The sequence below is a fragment of the Lynx canadensis genome, chromosome D3 (genome assembly GCF_007474595.2).
Source record: "Lynx canadensis isolate LIC74 chromosome D3, mLynCan4.pri.v2, whole genome shotgun sequence".
In the NCBI taxonomy this organism is placed as follows: Eukaryota; Metazoa; Chordata; class Mammalia; order Carnivora; family Felidae; genus Lynx; species Lynx canadensis.
Genome location: NC_044314.2, coordinates 87,176,428 through 87,201,111, shown reverse-complemented (window position 1 = coordinate 87,201,111; position 24,684 = coordinate 87,176,428). Strand labels below are relative to the sequence as shown.

Below are 24,684 nucleotides of genomic sequence, written 5' to 3'. Positions count from 1 at the left end.
AAAGAGAAGCTTCCATGGGTACACTGTTTATTTTTTAAGTAGCCTTACTGAGCTAGAACTGACATGCAATGCAGTCCACCCACTTATCTCACTTATCTCTTCTACTTCCAAGACCTAGGCTGGGTCGGCAGCAGAACAGATGCCAATAAATACTTGCTGGATTGAGCTAAAACCACACTGAGATCACCTCTTTTGGATAAGTCCAGATCTCCTGCCAGGAAGCAGCCGTGCCCTCTGTGTCTGGTGACACGAATGGACCTGATGGCCCCAACACCGAAGGGTCCCAGACTGCTGATTTTTAATTTTTTTTTTAACGTTTATTCATTTTTTAAGAGGCAGAGAGAGATAGAGCGTGAGCAGGAGAGGGGCAGAGAGAGAGGCAGACACAGAATCCGAAGCAAGCTCCAGGCTCCGAGCTGTCAGCACGCAGCCCGACGCGGGGCTCGTACTCACGGACCGTGAGATCATGACCTGAGCCGAAGTCGAACACTTAACTGACTGAGCCACCCAGGCGCCCCGCAGACTGCTGATTTTTAAATTTCTCACCTGGGTTTTTCATCCTTTTGTGTGCCCTCCCTCCTTTCCTGTGGCCATCTGCCGTCACCGTGTCTGCCTGCAGCTACTCCAGAGCACGGGGCTGCTCTTGCCGGAACAGCGTGTGAAACGAGAGCACAGTGCTCTTCACGCTTAGGGGGTGTGACACCCTCCCGCCGCCTGGCCCTCACTAGTGGGGTGACAGTCTTTTATTTACCCCACGGCTGATAAGAGTTCACACGTCGTCTACAAGATTGCTTAGCAAACAAGGGAAGTGAAGGCTGGGGAGGTGAGGGAACTTGTTCAAGGTCACACCGTAGGCTCACGGTGGAGTCAAGACCAGGCCCGTCCTCTGTGCTGCTGTGCCCACCAGTCTTGCAGGAAGTGACTCTCCTGCTCTCTCTTTCTCTCCCAGGGGTCCTTGGTGAATTTTGTCATGGTTATTTAAGGAACCTCGCCTAGAAGTCCCAACACGCAGTTCCCCATCGACGGGAAGGCTTGGACTCCAAGATGATTATAAAGGAATATCGGATTCCTCTGCCCATGACCGTGGAGGAGTACCGCATCGCCCAGCTATACATGATACAGGTGGGTCTTGGGGCCAGGGCAGGCCACGCCCGGCGTACAGATGGCTCTCGAACCCTTGGGTGGGGTGGGGCGGCACTGTGGTCTCCACGGCAGTGTCTGCTCAGTAGGCTCCTGGTAAGTGTCTCAGTTGCCCAGGCGTTGTGGCTTCCCAGCCCGATGCCAGGAACACAGCGGAATGCCGTGGGTGTTTGTGGCATTGGCCTGTCCCACCAGCCCTGTATTCACGGCGCTGGCAGTGCTGACACTCTTTGCACTTAATACCCAACCTCTCTCTGATTCAGATGTTATCCGTGCGTATAGTCAGCTTGGGCCGCTTTGACAAAGAACACAGACCAGGGGGCTTAAACAACAGACATTTGTTTCTCACGGTTCTGAAGGCTGGAAGCCCAAGGTCAAGTTGCTAACAGAGTTGGTGTCTGGTAAGGGCCCTCCTCCTGGCTTACAGGTGGCCACCTTCTTTCTCACCGTGTCCTCGATGGTGGGTGAGGGGGCAAGGGAGTCCTCTGGAGTCTCTTCTGTAAGGGCACTAATCCCGTTAGGAGGGCTCTGTCCTCATGACCTAGTCATCTCCCAAAGCCTGACCTAGTACTATCGCATCGGAGGTTAGGGGCTTCAGTATGAATGTGGAGGGGGCACAGAAATTCAGTCCATAGCAACCCACTTGACAGACAGGAAGGTGTGAGGTCCAAAGAAGTTAAATGACTTCCCCGGGAGCACCTGGCCAGTTTTCCCATCTTGGCTCCACACTTTCCTCACTACTCTAGGCTGCAAGACAGTGGCATCTACTATGTGGCTGGTTTACAGAGTCACAGACGAATTTCAGGGTGACAGATTCCTGTGACAAGCCAGAGAATGCCGTGCCCCACCCCTCCCACTCCCACACACCCGGAGCCCTACTCAGAGCCTGGCTGACCTGGAGCACAGAACGGGGAGACCCAGGATCTGGTTGCTCGTGGCCTCGATGCGACCAAACTCCTGCTTGCTGGGCTCCTGCTCCTCTGTGGAGGTCCCCCGCCCGGCCACCCCGCCAGCGTCTTGCTCAGCCTCAGTGCCCCAGCCCTTTGCCTGACCTGGCAGCTTTCCTCCCAGTTGGGAGTCTGATTACGAACCAGCTCTCACCTGGCTCTGCTCTTCCGGGCATCAGGATGCCTTGGTGCAGCCCGTGGATCATCGTGTCACATGGTGTCCTACGGTGTCACACAGTGTCACATGGGCCCCTGCTGGCAGAGCTCCACCTCTGCCCCTGGCTTTGCTTGGTGGGTGCTCACCCTTCAACCCGGGTCTGGGGAGTTAGTAACAAGCTCCCTGCGGAGCCCAGGCCCCCAGGCCCTTCTGAGAGGAGCTCTGTGAAGCTACCAGAGTTTGACCAGGTGCCCCCAGCTTGGGGAGCTTGATGAGGAAGAGAATGGAAGGTGAACTGGCCTCTCTGGCAGGGGCTGCAGGGGCTGTTGGCTCCATGCGGCTTCAGGAGTGCCACTCGATTCCCTCTTGAACCACTTACCTCGTAATTATTCCTAGAGATCAAGGAGAGAAGGGACTTAGCTCACTCAGCCCCCCAGCTCTGAGCTGTCTGGAAATTGCTCAGCCTATTCAAGGATGCTATTTGTCCTGCGGCTCCCCAATTCCCGTCCCAGCCAAGGGAGCCCAGACCCTGGCAGGCAGCCCCTCCATGTGCCTGTCAGCTGGTGGAGGGCCCATCAGGATCCAGGGACTGACTTTCAGCTCCTAGGACATCCCAAAGCTTTCTTGAGCATGTGACCACCTCCAACTGGGCTCCTTAGAGGCACCTGCCATCCCCACCCCCCTTTATTGAGATAGTTTGTTCTTTTTTTTTTTTAATTTTTTAACGTTTATTTATTTTTGAGAGACAGAGCATGAGCATGAGCATGAGCAGGGGAGGGGCAGAGAGAGAGGGAGACACAGAATCCGAAGCAGGCTGCAGGCTCCGAGCTGTCAGCACAGAGCCCGATGCTGGGCTCAAACCCACAAACCATGAGATCGTGACCTCAGCTGAAGTCAGACACTTAACCAACTGAGCCACCCAGGCGCCCGGTATTTTGTTCTTTTTAAAACATCCTTATGCCTCCAGTTAATGTTAACTATCCCATGGCCTCCTCCACGATACCTGCTATGGGCGCAGGGCCGCCTGTGTGCGTTCACTCATCCAAGCCCTACTGTAACACCTGTCTGTCTCTCAAGGCTGCCCTCCTCTGCTCCTGCCCTGACACTTTCTTACCCGCCACTGGCCCCAGCACTTCTGGGGGCTCCACCCACCGTGGGGGGTGATGGACAAGCATATTATCTCCGTTGTGTGATGGTTTCACAGCTGCGAACATGCGTCAGAGCTCACCAGCTGTATTTTTATGTATGTACGGTTTGTTGCATGCCAGTCGTATCTCAGTAGAGCTCTTAAAACACTAAGTGAAATGCACAGACTTTTCTGTGCTCAGCCTGGGCCGAAGGCTGGGTTCCAGAGGAGAATGTAAAAGTACTTGCTCCTCTCCAGGAGCGCCTTTGGGGAGGTGGGCACACAGGCAGTTTACTGAATACAGGCCGGGAGACAGGGAGCGGATGTTCGTGTGGGCTTAGGGCCGCTGCTCCAAGAGTGCGTCCACTGGGAGCTGGGCCAGTTGAGGAGGATGGATAGGCCCTCAAGGAAGGCAGCTGTGGTTTTGTGGAAAGAAGAGCAAGACTTTAGTTCATTTTCTCCAGACCCTGCTTACCAGCTAGAGTGGCAGCTAGCAACGGGCCTGCCTTCTGCACTCACTAGCCAGCCTCCTCCTCCATGGGGTCATGAACAAGATGGGATGAGCTCGCGTGTCGAGCTGCCTCGTGATGTGCCTGACCAGTGTCCAAACAAAATACATGTTGTTCAAGGCAAGGAAGAGGGAGAAGGAGAAGAGGAGGAGAGGAGGAGGAAGAATAAGAAGAAAAGAAAAAAAGTTGGGCTGGCTGGGAGAGAGCCTTCTGTCATCCATAGAAGTGTTCAGCAGATGCTTGCCTCAGAGGGAGGAATCCGAGGTGGTTTGGCCAGGACCCTGGACAGCTCTGAGAGCTGCCACTTTTACGGGCGTCCTGGAGCATTCTTGGTCTTGGGTCCTTCACCCCTATCATTCGTAGGGTCTGTGCTTTTTCTGCACCAGGCCCCTCCTGTGCAGCCCCCAGGCCCCAGAGATAGAGAGGGGTAGGGAGGTGAAGTTCCCCAACTCAGCCCCAGCCTGGTGGGTAGGGGTCATGGGTGAGGCCTCACCCTGGGCATGTGTATGCCCCTGGGGAGCTGGGCTTATCTCTGCCACCCTAACTCGGTCTCCCTGGGAGGCTCCACAGTGCAGGGAGCCTGGCAGGGATGACTGGCAGGGATGGGGGTGGTGACTTTCGGTGCGAGCAGAGAAGGTCAGCACGTTTCGAGAAGAGCTCTCCTAAGTGGCATGACCGAGAGCCTCAGCTGTGCCAGGGGACTGAGCACCCCCTCAGATGCCATTGTCAGAGGGGAGCCAGGGGTTCAGCCCTTTGGGGTGTTAGCTTCAAAATTGGAGGGGGTGCCCAGACTCAGATGGAACTGGCGATAGTTGAGAGCAGAATCCATTTTTGCTCATTCAGCTAATTTTTTTGTTTATTTATTTTGAGAGAGAGAAAGAGAGAGAGAGCAGAGGTGGGGCAGAGAGAGAGGGAGGGAGAATCCCAAGCAGGCTCCACACTGTCAGCATGGAGCCTGGCACAGGGCTTGATCCCATGGACTGTGAGGTCATGACCTGAGCTGAAATCAAGAGTTGGGCACTCAACTGACTGAGCCACCCAGGCGCCCTCATTCAGCTAATCTTTACTGTGCAGAGACAACAAAGTGCTGTTCAGAGAGTACAGAGCACTGCCAGTCTGGGTCCTGGGGCTCTGCCACTGCTAACAGTGGCCTTTGTGCCCCCAAGTGGCCCATGGTATCCATCCTGCATGAGTGACCATAACGGCTTGCTCAGCTGGTTGGCCAGTGTCCCCCCAAATTCATGTCCATCCAGATGTTAGACCGTGACCTTATCTAAGGACAAGACAGAATGGGCCCTAAATTGAATGGCTTATTGTCCCTATAATTATGAAGAGGAGAGGACAGAAAGAGACACAGTGATGTGACGGTGGAGGCAGAGAGCCGAGTGATGCGGCCACAAGACCAGGAACGCCTGGGGCCCTGGGATCTGGAGGAAACCAAGAAGGAGCCCCCCTAGAGCCTTGGGAGTGGACATGGTGGCTTTCCCTGGCTAGGAGTCTGAGGACAGCTCAGGCCGGGTCACCCACTGAGGCCGGATGGGACCTTCCCTACCCCTGCTCCTTGTCCCTCCCTGCCTCTTCTCCACCCTCAGCTCCCTGGCAGGCTGGGCCTTCAGAGACTGCTTGTGGCCCTGGCTCCTGTGACCTGTGTGTCCCCTTCACACTGAGTCACCACAAACCCTAGATGTGTTCGTTTCCTGGGGGGGGGGGGCCTTAAAACAAGAGACACGTATTCTCTCTCGCTTCTGGAGGCCAGAAGTCTGAAATCAAGGTGTCCGCAGAGCCTGCTTCCTTTGAAGGCCCTCTCTCCCTCTGAGGATTCTGCCTTGCTCCCCTCCAGCCTCTGGTGGCGGCCAGCTTCATTGGCTAGTGGCTACATCCCTTTAGTCTGTCTTTTAAGGACATGGTCCTTGGATTTAGGACCCACCTTAATCCGGTGTGACTTCATCTTAATGAATTATATCTGCGAAGATGCTATTTCCAAATAAAACCACATTCCTTTTTTTTTTTTTAAGTTGCTTTCTTTGTTTTCTTTTCTTTTTTTTTTTTTAAGTTTCTTTATTTTGAGAGAGAGAGATTCAGAGAGGGTTGAGCAGAGCGAGAGGGAGTAACAGAGGATCCAAAGTGGTCTCTGCGCTGACAGCCGTGAGTCCAACGCGGGGCTCGAATTCATGAACGGCGAGATCACGATCTGAGACAAAGTCAGATGCTTAACCGACTGAGCCACCCCAGGCGACCATAAAGCCACATTCTAAGGTTCTGGGTGGATGTGAATTTTGGGGGGCCCTTTAGCCCACTACATCAGGCCTTAGACAGATAGGTAGCCCCATCTCCCCTTATAGTTTTGGAAATTGAGACCAGAGAGAAGTGACTTGTCCAGGATGAGAGGGAACTGGTCACAGAGTTGGGACTAGAACCCATTTATTTGCTCAATAAGTACCGAGTACCTGCCTTATGCCAAGGTGTCTTCATGTTGTGGACTGAACAGGTCCCAGAGTCCAACAGGATCTCGAGTACAGGTTGAGCTCTGCCACTTGAAGCTGTGTACCTTGAACAAGTCATTCCACGTCTCTTAGCCTCCACCTTCCCTTCTGCAAACTGGGAACAGTAGCAGCACTCAGCCTTTCTCAAGGGGTTGTGGCACTACCTAAAGGGAGACGTGCACGCAGAGCACATGGCACAACCATAACGAGTGAAGCCACCACGAAGCATGAGCTTACAAAGTGTCTGGGAAATGGTCGCTGCTTTCATTACAGAATCTGGGCCGCATTCCGTGGGCTCCTTTGAAGAGCAAGGGATGGCGTATCCCCGCTGACCCCATCTGTGCCCTCCGCCAGGGTCCTTTCTATTTTTTTTTTATGAAGGGGACTCAGCTGCTCTGGGCCGTGGAGATATGGCATGTCTTTGTACCCCAGGGGTGAGACTGTGTTCTTGGGAGCGCCTGTGTGTGTGTGTGTGTGTGTGTGTGTGTGTGTGCGCGCATGTGCACACCTGCTATTCAGGAAGCTGACCGAAGGTGGCCTCGGTGATGCCGTCATGTCACCATGGAAACAGATGCTGGGCTTAAAGTCACCAGGACCTTGACCATGAATGAGGCTTTCTGCATAAGTAGAAACCTGAGCTTTTGGACACTGGGAAGAACATTTGGGGCAGAGAGACATTTAGAGGTGACCCAGGAGTCCTCTCTCTCAGGCAGCGCCACTGAGGCCCCTTCCCACTTCCCGTGTTTGATCTCTCTGAAATCTTAGTGAGTATAGACACAGGATTGGTTTCTGTTTGTTTGTTTTGTTTTATGCCAGCTTTATTGAGGTGTGAGTCCCACACCACACAGTTCACACATTTGAAGGGTACAGTTTAGGGATTTTTCGCATATTCACAGGGTTGTCAAACCATCACCATGATTTTAGAGTATTGTCATCACCCCAAGAAGTCACTCTCCAGCCCCCCACCCCCACCCCCATCCCTAGGCAACCAGTAATCTGCCTTCTGTCTGTACAGATTTGCCTGTACTGGACATTTCGTGTCGATGGGATCGTACACTATGTGGACTTTTGTGTCGGGCTTCTTACGCATCGTTCTCGGGGTTCATCCACGTCGTAACAGGTTTCGGCCCTTCATTCCTTTTTATGGCCGACTCTTACTCCATTGTGTGGGTATAATTTCTCTATCCATTTTTCAGATCACGGACATTGGGTTGCTTCCACCTTTTGGCTCTTGTGACTAATGCTGCGGTGAACATTCAAGCACACGTTTCTGTGTGGACATGTTCTCCTTCTCCTGGATGTTTACCTAGCAGTGGAATTGCTGGGTCATACGGCAGTTCTATGTTGAGCTTTTTGAAGAACCGCCAAATTGTTTTCCGCGGCTGCTGTACCGTTTTATATTCCCACCAGCAATGCGTGAGGGTTCCAATTTCTCCACATCCTCACAACACTTGTTATGGTCTGTCTTTGTAGCCATCCTAGTGGGTCTGAAGTAGTAACTTGTAGTTTTGATCTACCTCTCCCCAGTGGCTAGTGATGTTGAGTATCTTTTCATGTGCTTGTTGGCCATTGATGTACTTCTTTGGAGGTATGCCTGTTCAAGTCCTTTGCCCATTTTTGAATTGGATTGTATCTTTGTTGTTGAGTTGCAGTAGTTCTTTATATATTTTAAACACAAGTCCCTTATCCGATACATTATTTACAAGAACTTTCTCTGTGGGTTGTCTTTTCGTTATCTTCATAGTATCCTTTGATGCACAAAAGTTTAAAAATTTATATGAAGTCCAATTTATCTATTTTTTCTTTGGCTGTTTGTACTTTGGGTACCCTATTTAAAAAAAAAAAAAAACATTGTCAAATCTGAGGTCATGAAGGTTTACTCCTGTGATTTCTTCTAAGAGTTGTGTAGTTTAAGCTCTTACATTTAGGTTTTTGATCCATTTTGAGTTAATCTTTATATATGATGTGAGGTAGGGGTCCAACTTCATTGTTTTACATGTGGATATCCAATTATCCCACCAGTATACTGGGACATGTTGAAAAGACTTCGTTCCTTCATTGAATGATCTCAGCACTCTGGTTGAAAATCAAAACATATAGTATATGTGGGTTTATTTGTAGACTTTCAGCCCTATTCTTTAGATCTATCCTATGCCAGTACTACATTGCTTTGATTACTGTAATTTTATAGCAAGATTTTCTGAAAAAAAATGTAATGTTTATTTATTTTTGAGAGAGAAAGAGTGTGGTGAACAGGGGAGGGCAGAGAGAGAGGGACACAGAGAATCTGAAACAGGCTCCAGGCTCTAAGCTGTCAGTACAGAGCCCGACGTGGGGCTCAAACCCATGAATCATGAGATCATGACCTGAGCCAAAGTTGGATGCTTAACCAACTAAGCCACCCAGGCGCGCCTATGGCAAGATTTTTTGTAGCAGGGTGCCTGGGTGGCTCAGTCTGTTAAGCGTTCAGTTCTTGATTTTGGCTCAGGTCATGATCTCATGATTTGGGAGATCAAGCCCTGTGTCAGGCTCTGCACTGACAATGCGGAGCCTGCTTGGGATTCTCACTCTCCTCTCTCTGCACCTCCCCTACTTGTGCGCTCTCTCTCTCTCTCGCTCTGTCTCTCAAAATAAATAACTTTAAAAAAAAGATTTTGTGTAGGAAAATGTAAATGTTCCAACTTTGCTTTGCTTTGTTTTCGAGATTGTTTTTGGCTATTTGAGATCCTTCTCTGATCCTTCCTGATTTTATGATCAGTTTTTCCACATCTACCAGAAAGGCCACTGGGGATTTTGACAGGGATTGCACTGGATCTGTAGAATGCTTTGGGGAATATTGACCTCTTAACAATATTAAATCTTCCAGTGCATGAACACAGATGTCTTTCCATTTACTTAGGTTTTTACTTTCTTTTGGCAATGTATTATAGTTTCAGTATCTGAGTGCTTCACCTTCATTACATTTATCCAAGATATTTTATTCTTTTGTATGTTCTTGTCAATGGAAATGATTGCTTAATTTCCTTTTTGCATTGCTTATTTTTGTGTGTTGATTTTGTATCCTGCAACTTTGCTGAATTCATTTACTTTGTCTAACAGGTTTGGAGGTGGGGAAGATCCTTTAGGATTTTCCGTATATAAGATTATGTCCTTGGCAGATTGAGGTGGTTTTATTTCTTCCTTTCCAATTTGAGTGCCTCTGATTGTTTCTTTTTCTTGACTAATGTCTTGGGCTAGAACTTCCAGTACAGTGTTGAATAGAACCTAGAGAGCGGGCATCCTCAACTTGTTCCTGATGCTGGGAACACTTTTAGTCCTGGGACTGACGGGAGCCAGAAGGGAGGAGTTTGCACAGGCAGTGCTAGAGCTCACAGGGAGATCATGGCCTGTTGAGTCTCCTGTAGGAGTACAGGGGCATGTGGAGTCTGGGCCTGGATCTGGGAGTCCTAAAGCGACACGGAAGAAGCCAGCCTGGTTGGCCAAAGCCCCTCCTCCTCTCAGCACCCCTGGGCCTGGTCTCCTGGGCCCCTTCCCTTCTGCAGAGTGCTCTGGCTCCAACACATGGTGAATGCTTTTGTCCCTGTAGAAGAAGAGCCGTAACGAGACGTATGGCCAAGGTAGCGGAGTGGAGATCTTGGAGAACCGTCCGTACACAGATGGCCCCGGCGGCTCTGGACAGTACACGCACAAGGTGTACCATGTGGGCATGCACATCCCCAGCTGGTTCCGCTCCATCCTGCCCAAAGCGGCCCTGAGGGTGGTGGAGGAGTCCTGGAATGCCTACCCCTACACCCGAACCAGGTGAGCCTTTCCCCACACCCTGCGCCACCCTCTGGTGGGGAAGGAACCCCGGGGGTGGCCCTCTAAGCAGGCTCACCCTCCCTCCAAGAGGCTCAGACTCCTGGGGAGCTAAGTCTCCATTCCAGGAATCTCCATCCTCAGAGAACAGGCAGGAAAGGGGAGGGTGTCCCCCTTGTTACTGCACCTTCCCAGGAAGGCCGGGAAAGCGTGAGTCAGGTGAGGGCCACCTGAGATCCCTTTGCCATCTAGGAAGGCTCAGGGAATACAAACTCACGTTAATGATCACCTGGGAATGCGGGGCCACTAACCAACCAGCTAGGAAGAAACATGAACCAAGGGTAGACCAGATGGCCCAGAGATTCTCTCTGACCCTGAGACCTTCAGCACCTGCAGCAGTGCGTTCTTATTTTCCACTTTGAACAGGGCTTCCTTTGGATTCTCCAAGAAGGGAGGCTCTTCACTCCGTGCTCCCCCCCCACCCAGTGTAGCTGAGTGTAACAGATAGGGGGCTGCTCCCAGCTGGCCACCCACTTGCTATGCAAGTGGAGTCCCCACAAGTCTCCTGGGGCTTCATTCTCCCCACTAAATGAGGACCTGGGGCTTATCAGAGGGTCCACCGAGGTTATTCGTCTTCCCAGAAGTACTATCCTCCTCTGAGCTCATGTCCAGCCAAGAGAAAGGGGTGTGGCCTTGTCGTCAGACCTGGTGGCTTGGGAGGTAAGGGGTTGGGGAGGTGTCACAGAGTGCTAATTTAGATTCAGCCTACTGGGTTCATGCCACATGCTTGTGGTATGTCTGTGTGTCTATGGCCATCCATGCCTTACACACATGAACAATGGCCATAGGGCTTCTGGAAGCTTCCTCCGATGTTTCCGTCCCCCTCCCCCCAAACACATTCCCCACCTCCAGCCTGGCCTTGGCCTGGACAAGGAGAGGTCCAAGAGGTGGACAGACAGGCAAGTCTCAGCCACCACCCCCACCCTTTCTCCCTCTCCTGCCCAGTGGGGTCCCACAGGCCCTGACCCACCCCTGCAGGCACCAGTCCTGATGTATGCTTTCCTCCCCACAGGTTCACGTGCCCCTTTGTGGAGAAATTCTCCATCGACATCGAAACCTTTTATAAAACCGATGCTGGAGAAAACCCTAATGTGTTCAGCCTGTCTCCTGTGGAGAAGAGCCAGCTGACAATCGGTAACCACCACTACAGCGCTCCCCGCCTGGGAAGGGCAGGAGCCCAGCAGGGCCACTTTCCAGGGTCCCTGCCTACATGTCCCTTGGCTCTCTGCCCCTTGTCTCCAGGCCTGAAAGGCTCCAGACTGGCTCCTGTCCTGGGCAGGGAGGTCATAGTCCCAGCAAGCATGAGGGCACAGGGATGGCAGGATCAGACTCCTTGGCCCCATTTTCCTGACGTGCACATTGAGGCTCAGTGCCTTTCCCACTCAAGCCCCTTCCCTCAATCCCTTCCAGGTGTGCTCCTCCCCTGGAGGGCGCATGTGTGCTCAGGGGGCCATCTCAGGCTGGCGGCTGTGTGTGGGTGCAGCCTGTGGGGGCTCTGGCACACTGCAGGGCCTGTGTCCCCTTGACGGTGAGTGGCCTCTCCAGCTGACTGTACGTGAGGAAACAGCCCGTCTGTTAACTTAAGAGAGGCCTGAGATCAGGATTTGCATGTGAAATCTTCCAATTCCTAAGTAAACTTAGTAAACTGGCCAAAGAAACCACATCTGTGGGCCACCTGCAGCTCAGCAGCCACTGGTCTGCAACCGGTGGGTTCCAGGCTCTGAGGGGCAAGCCACCACGGAGGTGCTTCAGGCAGGTGCGTGGCCAGGTTAGAGAGCTGCATTCCAGGCCGTGTGGGGTGAGCCGCCATGGAGGCAGGCGCATGGCCGGCGTTAGACAGATGGCTCCCAGCACCACAGGGTCCTACTCTCAGGCAGCCTCTGATGGGCACGAAGGGCTTCTCCCCGGGACCCCCTCACCCGGCTCCCTCCCTCCTGCTGGAGTTTTCAGGCCCCATGGGGCTTTGGGAGCTCTATCAGTGTGAACAGGCTGCCGTAATGTACCGCAGGCTGGGGGGCTAAACACAGAAGTTTAGTGTCTCGCCAAAGTCTGAGGTCAGAGTGTGAGCAGGCTTGTCTCCTTCTGGAGTCACTGAGGGAGAATCTGTGCATGCCCTTCCCCTAGCTTCTGGTGGCTCCTGGCAGTTTCTGGCATTCCTTGGCATATAAATACATCACCCTAATCTCTCCCTCATCCTCACGTGGCGCTCTCCCCGTGTGCTTGTCTGTGTCCAAATTTCCCCTTTTTAGAAGCAGATTAGTCATAGTGGAGTAGAGCCTACCCTAATGACCTCATTTTAATTTGGTTCCTTCTTTAAAGGCCTTATCTCCAAATAAGGTCACGTTCTGAGGAACTGGAGGGTTAGGACTCCAACATACGAATTTGTAGGGGACACATTCGACCCACAACAGGAAGGATGGACCCCGCGTGATACAGGCCTTCTGCCAGCTCAGGTGCAGCCAGCCTCAGACAAGGCCTGAGCTCCATGGGCTGCCTCCGGAGGCCACCTGCTGTGATTCCTAAGTCTCTGTGATATGACTCATCCATGTCCCGGCCTGCCCCTTGGCCTTTGCCTGTCCGCGCAGGCGGCGCATGCGGTCTGCTCCACGAAGGATGTCTGTCCCTCCCCCGAAAGCCCCTGCCCCTGGGGAGCTCCTGACCCCTTGCTGATTTCCGTGGAGCCCACGTCTGTGCCTGCAAACCACCACGTGGATTCAGTGCGGGCCAGCAAGCAGGGGAGACGAGACAGAGCGTGGCCAGGGCAGAGCCCGCCGGGTGCCATCATCCCCATGCATCCCGAAAAGGGCCTCTCTGAGCCACAAACTCTCTTCTGGGGTTTATGTACCCCAAGTGTGTACCCAGTCCTCTGTAACACATGCATGCCTTGGGAGCCCGCACAGCAGGGAGAGACTTGGGACAAGAGGTGGCATGGCCCAGGCCCTGCCCCGAGTTGCTGCTGTTCCTCTTGGATCCATACCCCACACCCAGCCAGGTCCCACCGCCCCCAGTCCTGTTTCCCCAGCACCCAGCCCTGTGGCATCCACTACCCGCTCTCAGGACCGACACCTCCTGCCGATCTCCTCCCTTCTGACCTAAGAGGGGCTCCTACCCGGCCAGCCTGCCTTAAAGCCGCTACGTGTATATGTAAGGAGAATATAGCGCCATTTCCCCTCAGGGTACCGTGTGGGTGCCCAGCCTGGTGAGAGAAGGACGCATCCCCATCCCCTCCCCTGATACAGACATTCTAGTGGCCCCCCAAACTCTCCCCATCCCTTGCTGCTGGAACCTTCTCGGCTTCACTGCTTTGCTCCTGTAGCTGAAATGCCACCTTTTCTGGGAATCTCTTCCCGGCCTTCCCTTCTGTTTCCCTGCCCCCCGGCAGCCACCACCCTGTCCCACATCCTCCGTGGAAACTCATCTCCCCGTGCCTCCTAAGCTCATCATCTAATTTGTCTGCTTAGGCAAGTGGTAGAGTCATGGGAGGACACAGGCCCTGAGGTCAGGAGAGCCCAAGGTCAGAGTGGCCCAGAGCAGCATCCCCAATCCCAGGTCCGGCCTATGGCACAGGAGGCCCAGAGGCCTGTGAGGACTTGAGCGGGGAGGGCAGAGACACAGGGGACGGGACTGAACAGGGAGGGGCGGGCTGGAGGTTGGGCGGAAGTGGCCACCGGCGGGCTCTCCCCCACAGACTTCATCGACATTGTCAAGGACCCCGTACCCCCCAGTGAGTATAAGACAGAAGAGGACCCTAAGCTGTTCCACTCGATCAAGACACAGCGGGGGCCGCTGTCTGACAACTGGATCGAAGAGTACAAGCAGCAGGTTTTCCCCATCATGTGCGCCTACAAGCTCTGTAAGGTCGAGTTCCGCTACTGGGGCATGCAGTCCAAGATCGAGAGGTTCATCCACGACACGGGTGAGCTCGCCAGTGCCCGCCGCCTCCCTCCGCGTCCGGGGCAGGTCCCTCCTCCTCCCAGAAGCTGACCCAGAGCCCATGCGCAGCTTCCTGCCCCGTTTATCTTGGCTGCTTGCCGAGCACCTATAGATGACAAGCGGCGTCCCCGGGCCCTGCCCCCAGACACTCTTGACTGGCTTGTGTTTGTAGCATATAGTGCCAACCCCCTGAGGAGGAGCAGCCCCAGGAGACAGCCTCCCTGCTCTTACCTGCACCTCTTACCCCAGGCCCCAGCTCTGCCTCCCCTATGGGCTGGACGTTCCAGGCACAGAGGGCCTTGGACGCCGTGGTGCCCTCACAGTGTGGAGCCCGGCCTGGAGCAGGTGTCCAGGGAACAGGTGGACCAGCAGGACCAACCTGGGGCTCCTGGCCCAGCTAGAGCTGACCCGGGCTCCTCCCTCCCCTAGCACCCCCAGCTCCCTACCTGCCCCCCCCCGCCCCTACCCAGGTCATGGCATGAGATCAGTGCCAAGGGCCTGGCCCAGCCCAAGCTCATGAGCCTGGAGTAGCACCTGGACAGACATCTTTTGACTCCAAGGCCTAGGGTTTTGGTTCAGATGTGAATCTTTGGAACAGATGTCCCACACTGTTGATGATATGCTTCACATGTGCCGTAACAGCTCACAATGACCTGTGAGGATAGCCATGTCACCCGTCCGTTTGTAGAGGAGGAAGCAGAGACCCAGTGCTGGGTCTGACCCCAGATCTCCCTTCCTAGCTACCCTGGATCTGAACTGATATTCTCATAGCAGTGGGGCCGTGGCTTCTCATCAGATGGTCTGTTGAGTGTGGGACCCAAGGATACTATGCCTGAGGCCATCGCCAGGACCTGGAGGACATAGTCTTGGCTGAAGGAGGGCAGAGGGTGAAGGGATCTGGGAAGTATTTCTTGGGGAGGCAGAGCGGCCTGAGCCAGGAGGAATGGTCACCATAGAGCTGCCTGAGGACATGACATGGGTTGACCACTTGGAAAGCCGCTCTGCTTTCTTTAGGAGAGTGGAAGATGCATGCCTTGAGACCCAGTGATGTCCCTCCCAGGTTTGCCCCTCGGAGAAAGTCTTATACACATTCCAGAATGTTCAGAGCAGCAGATTTGTAAAAGCCAAGTGGACAAACAATGAAAGTGAGCCAAAGGCCCAATGGCAAAAGAAGGAATAAATGAAATGTGGTATTTCAAACAAATAAACACCATGCAGCAACGAACCTGAAACTCACCCAAAACAGCAGGCGGCAGGAAAATACATGCAGCTTGACACATACATGTAAAAATGTCAATAACCTGCAAACCAACCCAACCTATCGTGTAGAAAAACACACCTGTGTGCTCCAACCAGAAAGAAAAGCAAATAAACACAGAGTTGAGGCTGGACTGGGCAGGGGGAGAATGCGTCCAGGAGGGCCAGCCAAGGGCTCCCTGTTACTGGTCATGTCTGCTCCCTCACTGGGTAGTGTGGGTAAGGATGCTCTATTTCTTCTTAATGTTTTCTTAACGAGCTTTATTGAGGCCTAATTTTACACACCATACACTTCACCCCTTGCAAGAGGACAGTTCTATAAGTGGCAGTATATTCAGAGTCGTGCACACTGTTCTAGAACATTCCATCACCTCAGTCTTTCGTTCCTGTTCACAGTCACCCCCACTCCCACCCCCAGCCCAAGGCAACCCCCATCTGCCTTCTGTCCCTAAAGTTCTTTTATTATCCTTTCTACCTTGAAAGCTCTTACTTTCGTTATTTTACACGCATGATATATTCTTCTGTATCTTTATCTTCTTTTGTGTCTTATTTTATGTGTATATATGTTCTACTTATAAGAAAAAGGACCAACCCACTTTGAACTGGAACTTGATTTCCATGTGGAAATTGGACAGGAAAAGTGTATAGGTACCAACCGAGACAGAAAACTGGCAGGAATCCCCCCTCCGTCTCCCCTTGGGGCAGGAATCCCCCCAAAATTCAGTGTGGCTTCTGAGCAGGCACATTCCCTTAGGAGGCACCCCTGCTCTAGTTATACAACCACCGTGAGCTTGTGAGGTCATCTGTGAGCCATTTGCAAATGGGGAAACTGAGGCACAGGGTAGGGAGGGCAGCGATTTGCCCACGGCCACACGGTGGGGATGACCTTGGGTTGCCTCCCAGCCCCGAGCCCGGCCCTGGGGGCTGACAGTGCCCGTGTCTCCTGTCTCTCCCCTCCCCCTGCCGCTGCCCGGGACCAGGCCTGCGGAAGGTGATGGTCAGGGCCCACCGGCAGGCCTGGTGCTGGCAGGACGAATGGTACGGGCTCAACATGGAGAACATCCGGGAGCTGGAGAAGGAGGCACAGCTCATGCTGTCCCGCAAGATGGCCCGGTTCAATGAGGATGACGAGGAGGCTGTGCAGCTGGCCAAGGACGAAGCCATCCAGGTCCAGGTCGCTGGGGAGCCCGCCCAGCCCAGCAGCAGCAGCAGCGGGGAACCCCTGGCGGGCCGGGGTCTCAAAAAGCAGTGGTCCACATCCTCCAAGTCTTCGAGGTCGTCCAAGCGGGGAGGTGAGTGCCGTAGCTCCGCCTTTTACCACCCCGGCAACAGCCGTCACCCCCGCTCCGGGCAGCCCCTTGCCACCCACCGTCAGAGAATTCTGGCTCCTCCCGGGGACTCTTGCCCCCAGACCTTGTGGGCCACGCCTGAGGGGGGTCAGAACCATTCTGCCGGTAACCCCCCCCCCCCCAGTTCAGAGTGAGCCCAGGGTGTCTGTCCCCTCCCCCCAACACAAAGCAGGTGGCCCAGACTCACCTACAAGGGCCAGGTGAGACAGGCTGGCCGTGCGGGAACCCAGCTCCCAGCCTCTCCTGGGGCCCAGATGGCTGCAGCTCTGAGGAGCTGGGCTTCCCAGGAGGAGGGGGGGTTCTTAGTGGGTACCTGTCAGCACAGCCAGGAGGGGCCTCTGCTCCTGTGGTGGGAGCCAGGCTGAAGGAGTCTGAAAGCCTTTACATCCTGAGAGAGGCCTTTCTCGGGAGAATTTTTGCAAAAGCACCGTGGCTGTTTGGGAAACCAGGATTATCCTGTGTAGAGCCAGGAGTCCCCTCTGTGAGTCCAGCTTCCCCACACCAGGCTTGGCCGTCTATGTGCTGAAGGCATCTGTGTATGTATATGTGTCGATGCCTTTTATGTGCTCACTTGCCGACAGCACCCCGCAGCCCCATCTGTCTGCTCTGCTGCAGGGGAACTGAAGGGGCTCGCTCCCGGAAAGACCCAGGTCAAAGGCACAGGAGCAGACCCGGGTCTGTGCGACTGTGCGTCCTGGCCTCATACCTGACACCCTCCCCCTTCCTCGTCCTCCCCGGGACACACCTGTTTTGTGCCAGGTGGGCTGGGCGGGGCCGTCTTGAAAGTTCCAGGAGCTTCCACCAAAGTGAGCCAGGGTCACCCCACCCCTCATTTCTCCCTCCGTTCTCTCCTGAGCCCTCCCGGCCCATCACCTCCGCCTGCCTTCCGCCCGCCCGGCCTCACGCAGCCGGGTGGTGGGTCAGCCTGCGGTTTTGCCTTCCAGCCAGCCCTTCCCGCCACAGCATCTCCGAGTGGAGGATGCAGAGCATCGCCCGGGACTCGGACGAAGGCTCGGAAGATGAGTACTTCGACGCTCATGGTAGGCGGCGGCTCCTCCCGGGGCAGAGGGGGAGGATCTGGGCGGGGTTGGAGCAGGAGGCGTGGACTGAAGCAGCAGTGGGGCAGAGCATGAGACGAAATCACCGGGAGTCTGGGGTCTCACCCTGGCCGCGTGCCGGGATGTCTCTGCTGGGCCTGGCAGGCAGGGACTGTTCTCTCGAGCACCGCCCCCCTCAGAATGGATTTATACAGTCAGACGGGGGCTTTTTTCCATATGTGAGTTTATTTCCACAAGCAGCTTTACCAAAGCATGACATCTTACAGTTTTCTAAATTTTTGCAATGACCTTGTTTTTTGCCTTGGTTAAATGCAAGTACACCGAATGTAGAAACTTTAGAAACTGCGATGAGCCGGAAATATGCGAGGTGCCCATTTTCCCACTAATCCCCAAATCAACACAGTGAGCGCACGGCCTGACGAATCACCCACCTGTGCTGGGAAGGTGCGGGTACACTTAACCTTCAAACGACACGAGTTTGAACTCTCCAGGTCCACTCACACGTGCTTTTTCCCCCAATAAATACAGTACCGTAAATGTATTTTCTCTGCCTTATGATTTTCTTAACAACATTGGTTTTTTTCCACCTAGCTTAGTTTATTGTAAGAATATGGTGTATAATACATATGACATACAAAATGTGTGTCAGTCGACTGTTTATGTCACCGGTCGGGCTTCCGGTCAACAGCAAGCTGTTAGTGGTTAAGTTTCTGGGGAGTCAGAAGTCTTACATGGATTTTTGACTCTGCGGGGGGCCAGCGTCCCAGCCCTCCCTCCCTCCCTCCCCTCTCCCCCCACCGTGTTGTTCAAGGGTCAACTGCGCTAAACATTCACTTGCTTCATACCTTGGCCGTTCCTCTCGACTGGCAGACAGGTCTGTGGAGACAGTTCTCCGGCTTGTGATTTACAAGGCGGGACACCGGCTCGGAAAGGGAGGGGAACTTGCCCACAGGCGCTAGGCAGGGCAGCGGCAGGCCAGAGCCCTCTCACGCTGCAGCCACCTCACTGTTATGGCATCTTAGTTAACTGGCTGGACTTCGAGGGAAAACTTGGTGGGGGGGGGAGGGGGTGTCAGTGTCCAGGCAAGAGGGATCTAAGACGGGGAGCTGCCGAGGGTGGCAGGTGGTTCCTGAGCCGCCCTCGGTACCTGGGTCCTCCCCAAGGGTGAAGAAGGGTGTCTGGGGCATCCCATCCACCCCAGCCAAGCTAAGAGGTGCACCCTCTCCTGGCTGTGAGTCCCTGACAAGAGGAAAATACACATCTAATGAAGGAACTTTATTTTTTTTTTTTAATGTTTATTTATTTTTGAGAGAGAGAGACATAGAGCACAAGCTAGGAGAGGCAGAGAGAGGGAGACACGGAATCCGAAGCAGGATCCAGGCTCTGAGCTGTCGGCACAGACCCTGACGTGGGGCTCGAACTCACAGACCGTGAGATCGTGACCCGAGCTGAAGTCAGACGCTTAACCGACTGAGCCACCCAGGCGCCCCTAATGCAGGAACTTTAAAAAAAAAATCAAAAAACAAAAACAGAAGGGAGAAGAGACAGCAAAGTAGGAGATGCCAGAGCGGCCGTGGCCGGGGAAGCACCTGCTGACCCGCTGTGTGGCCAGAGGAGTGACCAGTACAAGCCAGCGTCTGCACAGCTGCCTCCAGCCCCGGGGTCCCCAGGCCGATGGTCTCGGAAAAGCAGAAACTAGAGAAATGGATGGAAGTGTTCAGAGCAGCGCCTCTCGCCGGGCTGTACTCGTGCAGATGTTGAAAACAGGAACATTAGCTGATGAGTGGAGAAACCATATACCGTGATGCGGTCCGTCTATACTGTGAAATAGGACTGGGCCCTAAAAAAGAACGAAACTCTGACACCTGCTACAATGTAGATGGGGTTTGATAGTATGATGCTCAGTGAGAGAAGCCAGACACAAAAGGCCGCATCCCGTGTGATTCCGTTATGTGAAATGTCCAGAACAGGCAAATCCATGGAGACGGAAAGTAGACAGGTGGTCACCAGGGGCCGGGGGACAGGGTGTGACTGCTAATGGCTACAAGGCTTCCATTCGGGGAGGTGGAAATGTTCTGGAACCAGATAGAGGTGGCAGTTGCACAGCATTGTGAATGGACTAAATGCTACTTTAAAATGGTTCAGATGGTGAATTTTATGTTATGTGAACGTTACACAATTTTGAGAAAAGGTCAGGCAGAAGCCCTGCGGGTGCTGGTCAGGTGTTCATCCTGCTAAGGAGGGAGAGGGCGGAAGCCAGCATGGAGGGTATGGGCCAGAGGAGCATGGGAACCCCCACAGTGGCCACACCTACCCCTGTACCTCCCAGCCAGGCCTCCCGGTGCCCCTCAGTCCCTGCCTTCGAATGGGTCGGTGCTGAAGCCCCACTCTCTCCTCCCCAGAGGACCTCTCCGATTCAGAGGAAATATTCCCCAAGGACATCACCAAATGGAACTCCAATGACCTCATGGACAAAATTGAAAGCCCTGAGCCAGAGGACACACAGGGTACCTTGGTCTGGGGGGGCTACAGGGCCTGGGGGAGGGTGGCCGCAGGGGCCCAGCCCTTCTCTGCCCCAGCTCCTTAGCAGTGCTGGGCATGGCAGGGTGGGGGGGTTGGGAACACCCAAGGCCCCGCTTGTCAGGGTCACGGCCTCTGTCCTGTGGGCCTGGGGCTGCCCGGCTGCCCCTCCGCTCACAGCACCCACTGCTTCTGTGTTGCAGACGGTCTGTACCGCCAGAGTGCCCCCGAGTTCAGGGTGGCCTCCAGTGTGGAGCAGCTGAACATCATCGAGGTGGGTGCCGGGTGGCAGAGGGCCCCCAGGGCTGCAGGGGGAGGGGGGGGTGAGCTCGTAGGACCTGTCCTGTGAGAACTTGGCACCCATGGCTTCACATCCACACTGGCGTAGGTGCCATCAGAGAGAGGCCTGGGGCCTCCTTTCCTCCCTCCCCTGCCGTCCCTGAGAACCAACAGGGCCTTCAGACAACCCCCAAGGAAGGCCTTGACCCGGCTCCGCCTGTGGAAAGTGGAATGAGAAATTTGTAAGTTCCAGACCATACATAAGATCCCCACCTTGAGCCCAGCTTTTCTGCATTTGCTGAAGAACATGAGATGGAAGGGAAGGAAGCAAAAGTTGCCTAGGCAGAAGTGATGTGGTTGGTGGCCGCTGCCCTGCTGGGGGCACGTGGGGCTCCCAGTGTCCAATAAAGCTGTCTTGGTAGAGTGCCTGTGTCCGCTTTGGGGGTTCTTCGCACGGAGCTCAGGCCCCTTCTCCTCTTCCAGCTGTGGGCGGCCAGGGCTGTTTGCGTGGGGCGCGGGAGCCACGATGCCCAAGGTGGAGACAGAGCCGGGAACTCGGGACGCTTGGGGAGTTTGGACCGGGTGCGGGGGGGAAAGAGGAGCAGCGTCCACACTGCCCTCCCCACCTTGGGCTTTTCTGCTTTGAGGTCTGAGGTCAAAGTGGGCTTTTCTAGAAGGCAAACTGGGACAAGGGGAGTTGATTCCCGATTGGGGGTTAATGGCAAATAAAGCAGAGTCTCCTCCCCACCTAGGGCACGCACAGCTCTGACGGCCCCTCGGGAGGGGCAGAAGGGACCTTGGGCTCTAGATCTGCCACAGGATGCAGTGTGCTTGTTGGAACCCAGCACCGATTCTGGGGCATGGCCATCCAAAGTCAGATCCCTCTGCTTGCAATGGCCCCCAAAGCGGAGCCTCCACTCCCCACTCCCAGCCTTGTGGAGGGGGTACGGCTTTATGGAGACACTGACGGGGACCCCCTGGCTCTCCAGAGCTGGCCCCACGGCTCCCAGGCCTGCCTCCACACTCTCCCTCTCGTGGGCTCTGTTCCTACTGGGTTCGAGTCTTGGTGGGGGTGGGGTGTGCCCCAGTATTAGACATGAATGGGAGGAGAGCTGTATCTCCAATTGGCCCCAAACAGTCCCAGCCTCCGGTGCCGGGTCCCAGAAGATAGGCACAGGAGGCATTCTCTAGGCCTCTCACTGCCCACCCCCTCCCGGCCTGGGTTTCTCAGGGCCATTGGACTCCCCCCTCCCTGACTGGGTGGTGGTGAGGTTGCCCGCAAGACATTCCTTCCTTGAGCCACTCACCCGGCAGTGTTGATAAGCCCTCGGGGCTGCTGGTCGGGGCAGCTGGTGGCCCTGCCTTGCCCTGGCTGTGAATTCACTCCTGCCAGGTGGGCCACTGGTGAGCAATCCTCACGTGGGGACAGGAATCGCTCCGAAACTCTGCTGGGCAGGTGTTCCTGCCCGGGCCCCGGGGCCCACCGCCGGCCGATGACCAGCCTCCTCTTGGAGATGAGGCAGCCCAGTGTTGCTGTGGCTCCAGACCCCATACCACCCACCGGCCTGCCTTCCCCCTTCACTCAAGGTCATCCGCTGCTCAGTGGCTCCTGGGCCAGCCCATACCCTGCCATTTTCTGGCAGCCTCGCCAGCCCCTGGGTCCACTGCCTGTATTGCCCGTGCCTCGCCTGGGCTCTGTGTTGGCACTTGGGCCCTACTCTGCCCCCCGACACACCACGCGGTGGCCCACTTCAGGGCCAGCTGTCCCCATATGGGCCTTCCAGGTGGCTTTAGGCCCTCGGTCTGTCTCCAAGGTTCCTTAGGGATAGGCCTCTCTCTTCAGTTCCTCCTCCTTGTCCCCCACACACCTAGGCATACTAAGGGCATGGCAAGTACTCCCAGTGGCCTCTCTCAGGCCCTGGCCCTGGCTCCTCCAGTCGCACATCAGAAGTTAAGGTGGGGAAAGGTCCCTGGGGATGGGACCACAGCCTGCATTGGAGGGAAAACACTGAACCGGGGGCAGAAGCTTTGGATTCCAGTCCAGCTTGACACTGATGCGCTCCGTGACATTAGACATGTCTCTTGACCTCTCTGGGCCGCCACCACCACCTCCTCTCTAAACGGAATCGCAAATCCATACCCCATGCGGATGTGTACCAGTCTCAGGTCTCACTTTGACCTCACGTGCAGGCCTGGCCAGCCAGACGTGGGATCGTTACCCCTCCCTAATTAGGTGGGTTCAGACAGACACATCTGCATCCCCTCCCTGCTCTAAGATGTTTGCAGAGAGTCTGAGAATGACAGCACAGGGGACGGAGGAGAGGCCCTGTGTAGATGGGGGAGAGCTCGGAGCTGCAGGCTGAGTGCCCAGGATCACCGCCCTCCCGGGCACAGACACACGGAGGGCAGGCGGGCTCCAGAGGCCCCCCCCCGTGGGATGCGCCTGTGCCTCCTCGCCAAGGCCAGAAACTGCTGCCTGGGCCCCCTGACAGGAAGCGGAGTCTGTGCTTTTGTTCAGACTGGCTGATGGGAACAGGGCTGCTCTTGGGGAGGAAGAAAGGGGCCATCGCCGCCTCCCCCAGGGAAGGGGTCGAGGTGGCTAACACCAGGCCCTGTAGCTCAGGAACTGAAATCGGGGTTCTCAGAGGGAACGGTGGGCCAGATGGGCCGCCTCCTGGGGTGACAAGGACCCGGCAAGGGGTTGAGTCCGCAGGGAGTTGATGCCACGCCCCCCCTCCCCCCACTGACCTGCACAGGACGAGGTCAGCCCACCCCTGGCTGCGCCAGCCTCCAAGATCCACGTGCTGCTCCTGCTGCTGCACGGAGGCACCATCCTGGACACGGGTGCCGGGGACCCCAGCTCCAAGCAGGGCGACGCCAACACCATCGCCACCGTGTTCGACACCGTCATGCGTGTGCACTACCCCAGCGCCCTGGGCCACCTCGCCATCCGCCTGGTGCCCTGCCCGCCCATCTGCTCTGATGCCTTTGCCCTCGTCTCCAAGTGAGTGCATAGGCCCCAGACCACCTGGCTCTGAGGGTCAGGCTTCTCCCCTAGTGTCAGGACCCCCGTCTAGATGTCCAGACTCGGCATCCAGCCCCTTCCGTCTGGAGGTGGCAAAACCTGTACAGATGGCTGAGCTTACAGAGGAGACTAGCACTTGCCCTGTCTGTGACGTGGAAGACGCTGACCCGCCTCTGGGACAGAGGGCCTTACTCCCCCGCCCTGTGCCTCAAACTTCCAAGGCCTGGCCCACAAGTGACCCCGTGAGGTTTGCCGAGTCACAGCGGAGGCCCTCAGGTGGCAGGCAGCCCCAGCCCTGCTGCCCTGGCCGGGGAGAGGGGCCCACTGGGCCGAGCTGAGGCCTCCTGCTCTCTTCTGACCGGGCCCCCTCCCCCAGCCTTAGCCCCTACAGCCACGATGAAGGCTGTCTGTCCAGCAGCCAGGACCACATCCCCCTGGCCGCCCTGCCCCTGCTGGCCACCTCCTCACCCCAGTACCAGGAGGCGATTGCCACGGTGATTCAGCGGGCCAACCTTGCCTACGGGGACTTCATCAAGTCCCAGGAGGGCATGACCTTCAACGGGCAGGTGAGTCGTGGGATGAAGGAAGGGAAGACAGAAACCCTGCAGGGCAAGAGGTGGTGGCTCTCCCTGGCCGGCACCCCAGCAAACAGGGCGGGCACTCAGGCCTCTGGGGCCTCTCCCCCTGTAGATCTGCCTGATTGGGGACTGCGTCGGGGGCATCCTGGCCTTCGATGCCTTATGCTACAGCAATCAGCCAGTGTCTGAGAGTCAGAGCAGCAGCCGCCGGGGCAGCGTGGCCAGCATGCAGGTATCAGCTTCTCATGGCCCCCAGAGCAGGGGAACCCCGGGATAGAAACTGTGTCACCCTTTAGCCCCAAACATCCCCCAGGGCTGCGGTAAAGGCAAGGGAAGGGCAGAGGTTTCCAGTACGGGTGCCCAGAGGTGGCGGGGTGGGTGCACGGGGCAGGTGAGCAGCTGTCGCAGGACCAAGCCTAGAGCACATGAGGCTCCGGCAGGTGCAAAGCAAGGTCCGCACCGCGC

At 55.5% G+C, this 24,684-nt stretch overlaps 1 protein-coding gene across 10 annotated transcripts in view; it reads left to right on the top strand.

Annotated features, from left to right (window-relative positions):
* PITPNM2 (phosphatidylinositol transfer protein membrane associated 2) overlaps positions 1 to 24,684 on the top strand; it is a 143,834-nt gene that overhangs the window by 108,371 nt on the left and 10,779 nt on the right. For 6 of the 10 annotated variants that reach the window (XM_036064327.1, XM_030336420.1, XM_030336423.1 and 3 more), the window contains exons 3-14: positions 950 to 1,122; positions 9,949 to 10,163; positions 11,233 to 11,354; positions 13,909 to 14,136; positions 16,391 to 16,702; positions 17,375 to 17,434; positions 17,704 to 17,799; positions 20,220 to 20,324; positions 20,541 to 20,611; positions 23,373 to 23,620; positions 24,018 to 24,207; positions 24,332 to 24,451. In XM_036064327.1, coding sequence (XP_035920220.1) covers positions 1,045 to 1,122; positions 9,949 to 10,163; positions 11,233 to 11,354; positions 13,909 to 14,136; positions 16,391 to 16,702; positions 17,375 to 17,434; positions 17,704 to 17,799; positions 20,220 to 20,324; positions 20,541 to 20,611; positions 23,373 to 23,620; positions 24,018 to 24,207; positions 24,332 to 24,451 — 1,845 coding nt within the window. In that variant the 5' untranslated portion in view covers positions 950 to 1,044. The remainder of the gene's footprint in view (positions 1 to 949; positions 1,123 to 9,948; positions 10,164 to 11,232; positions 11,355 to 13,908; positions 14,137 to 16,390; positions 16,703 to 17,374; positions 17,435 to 17,703; positions 17,800 to 20,219; positions 20,325 to 20,540; positions 20,612 to 23,372; positions 23,621 to 24,017; positions 24,208 to 24,331; positions 24,452 to 24,684) is intronic. The other 4 variants (XM_036064328.1, XM_030336424.1, XM_030336425.1 and 1 more) reach the window with 1 other exon arrangement.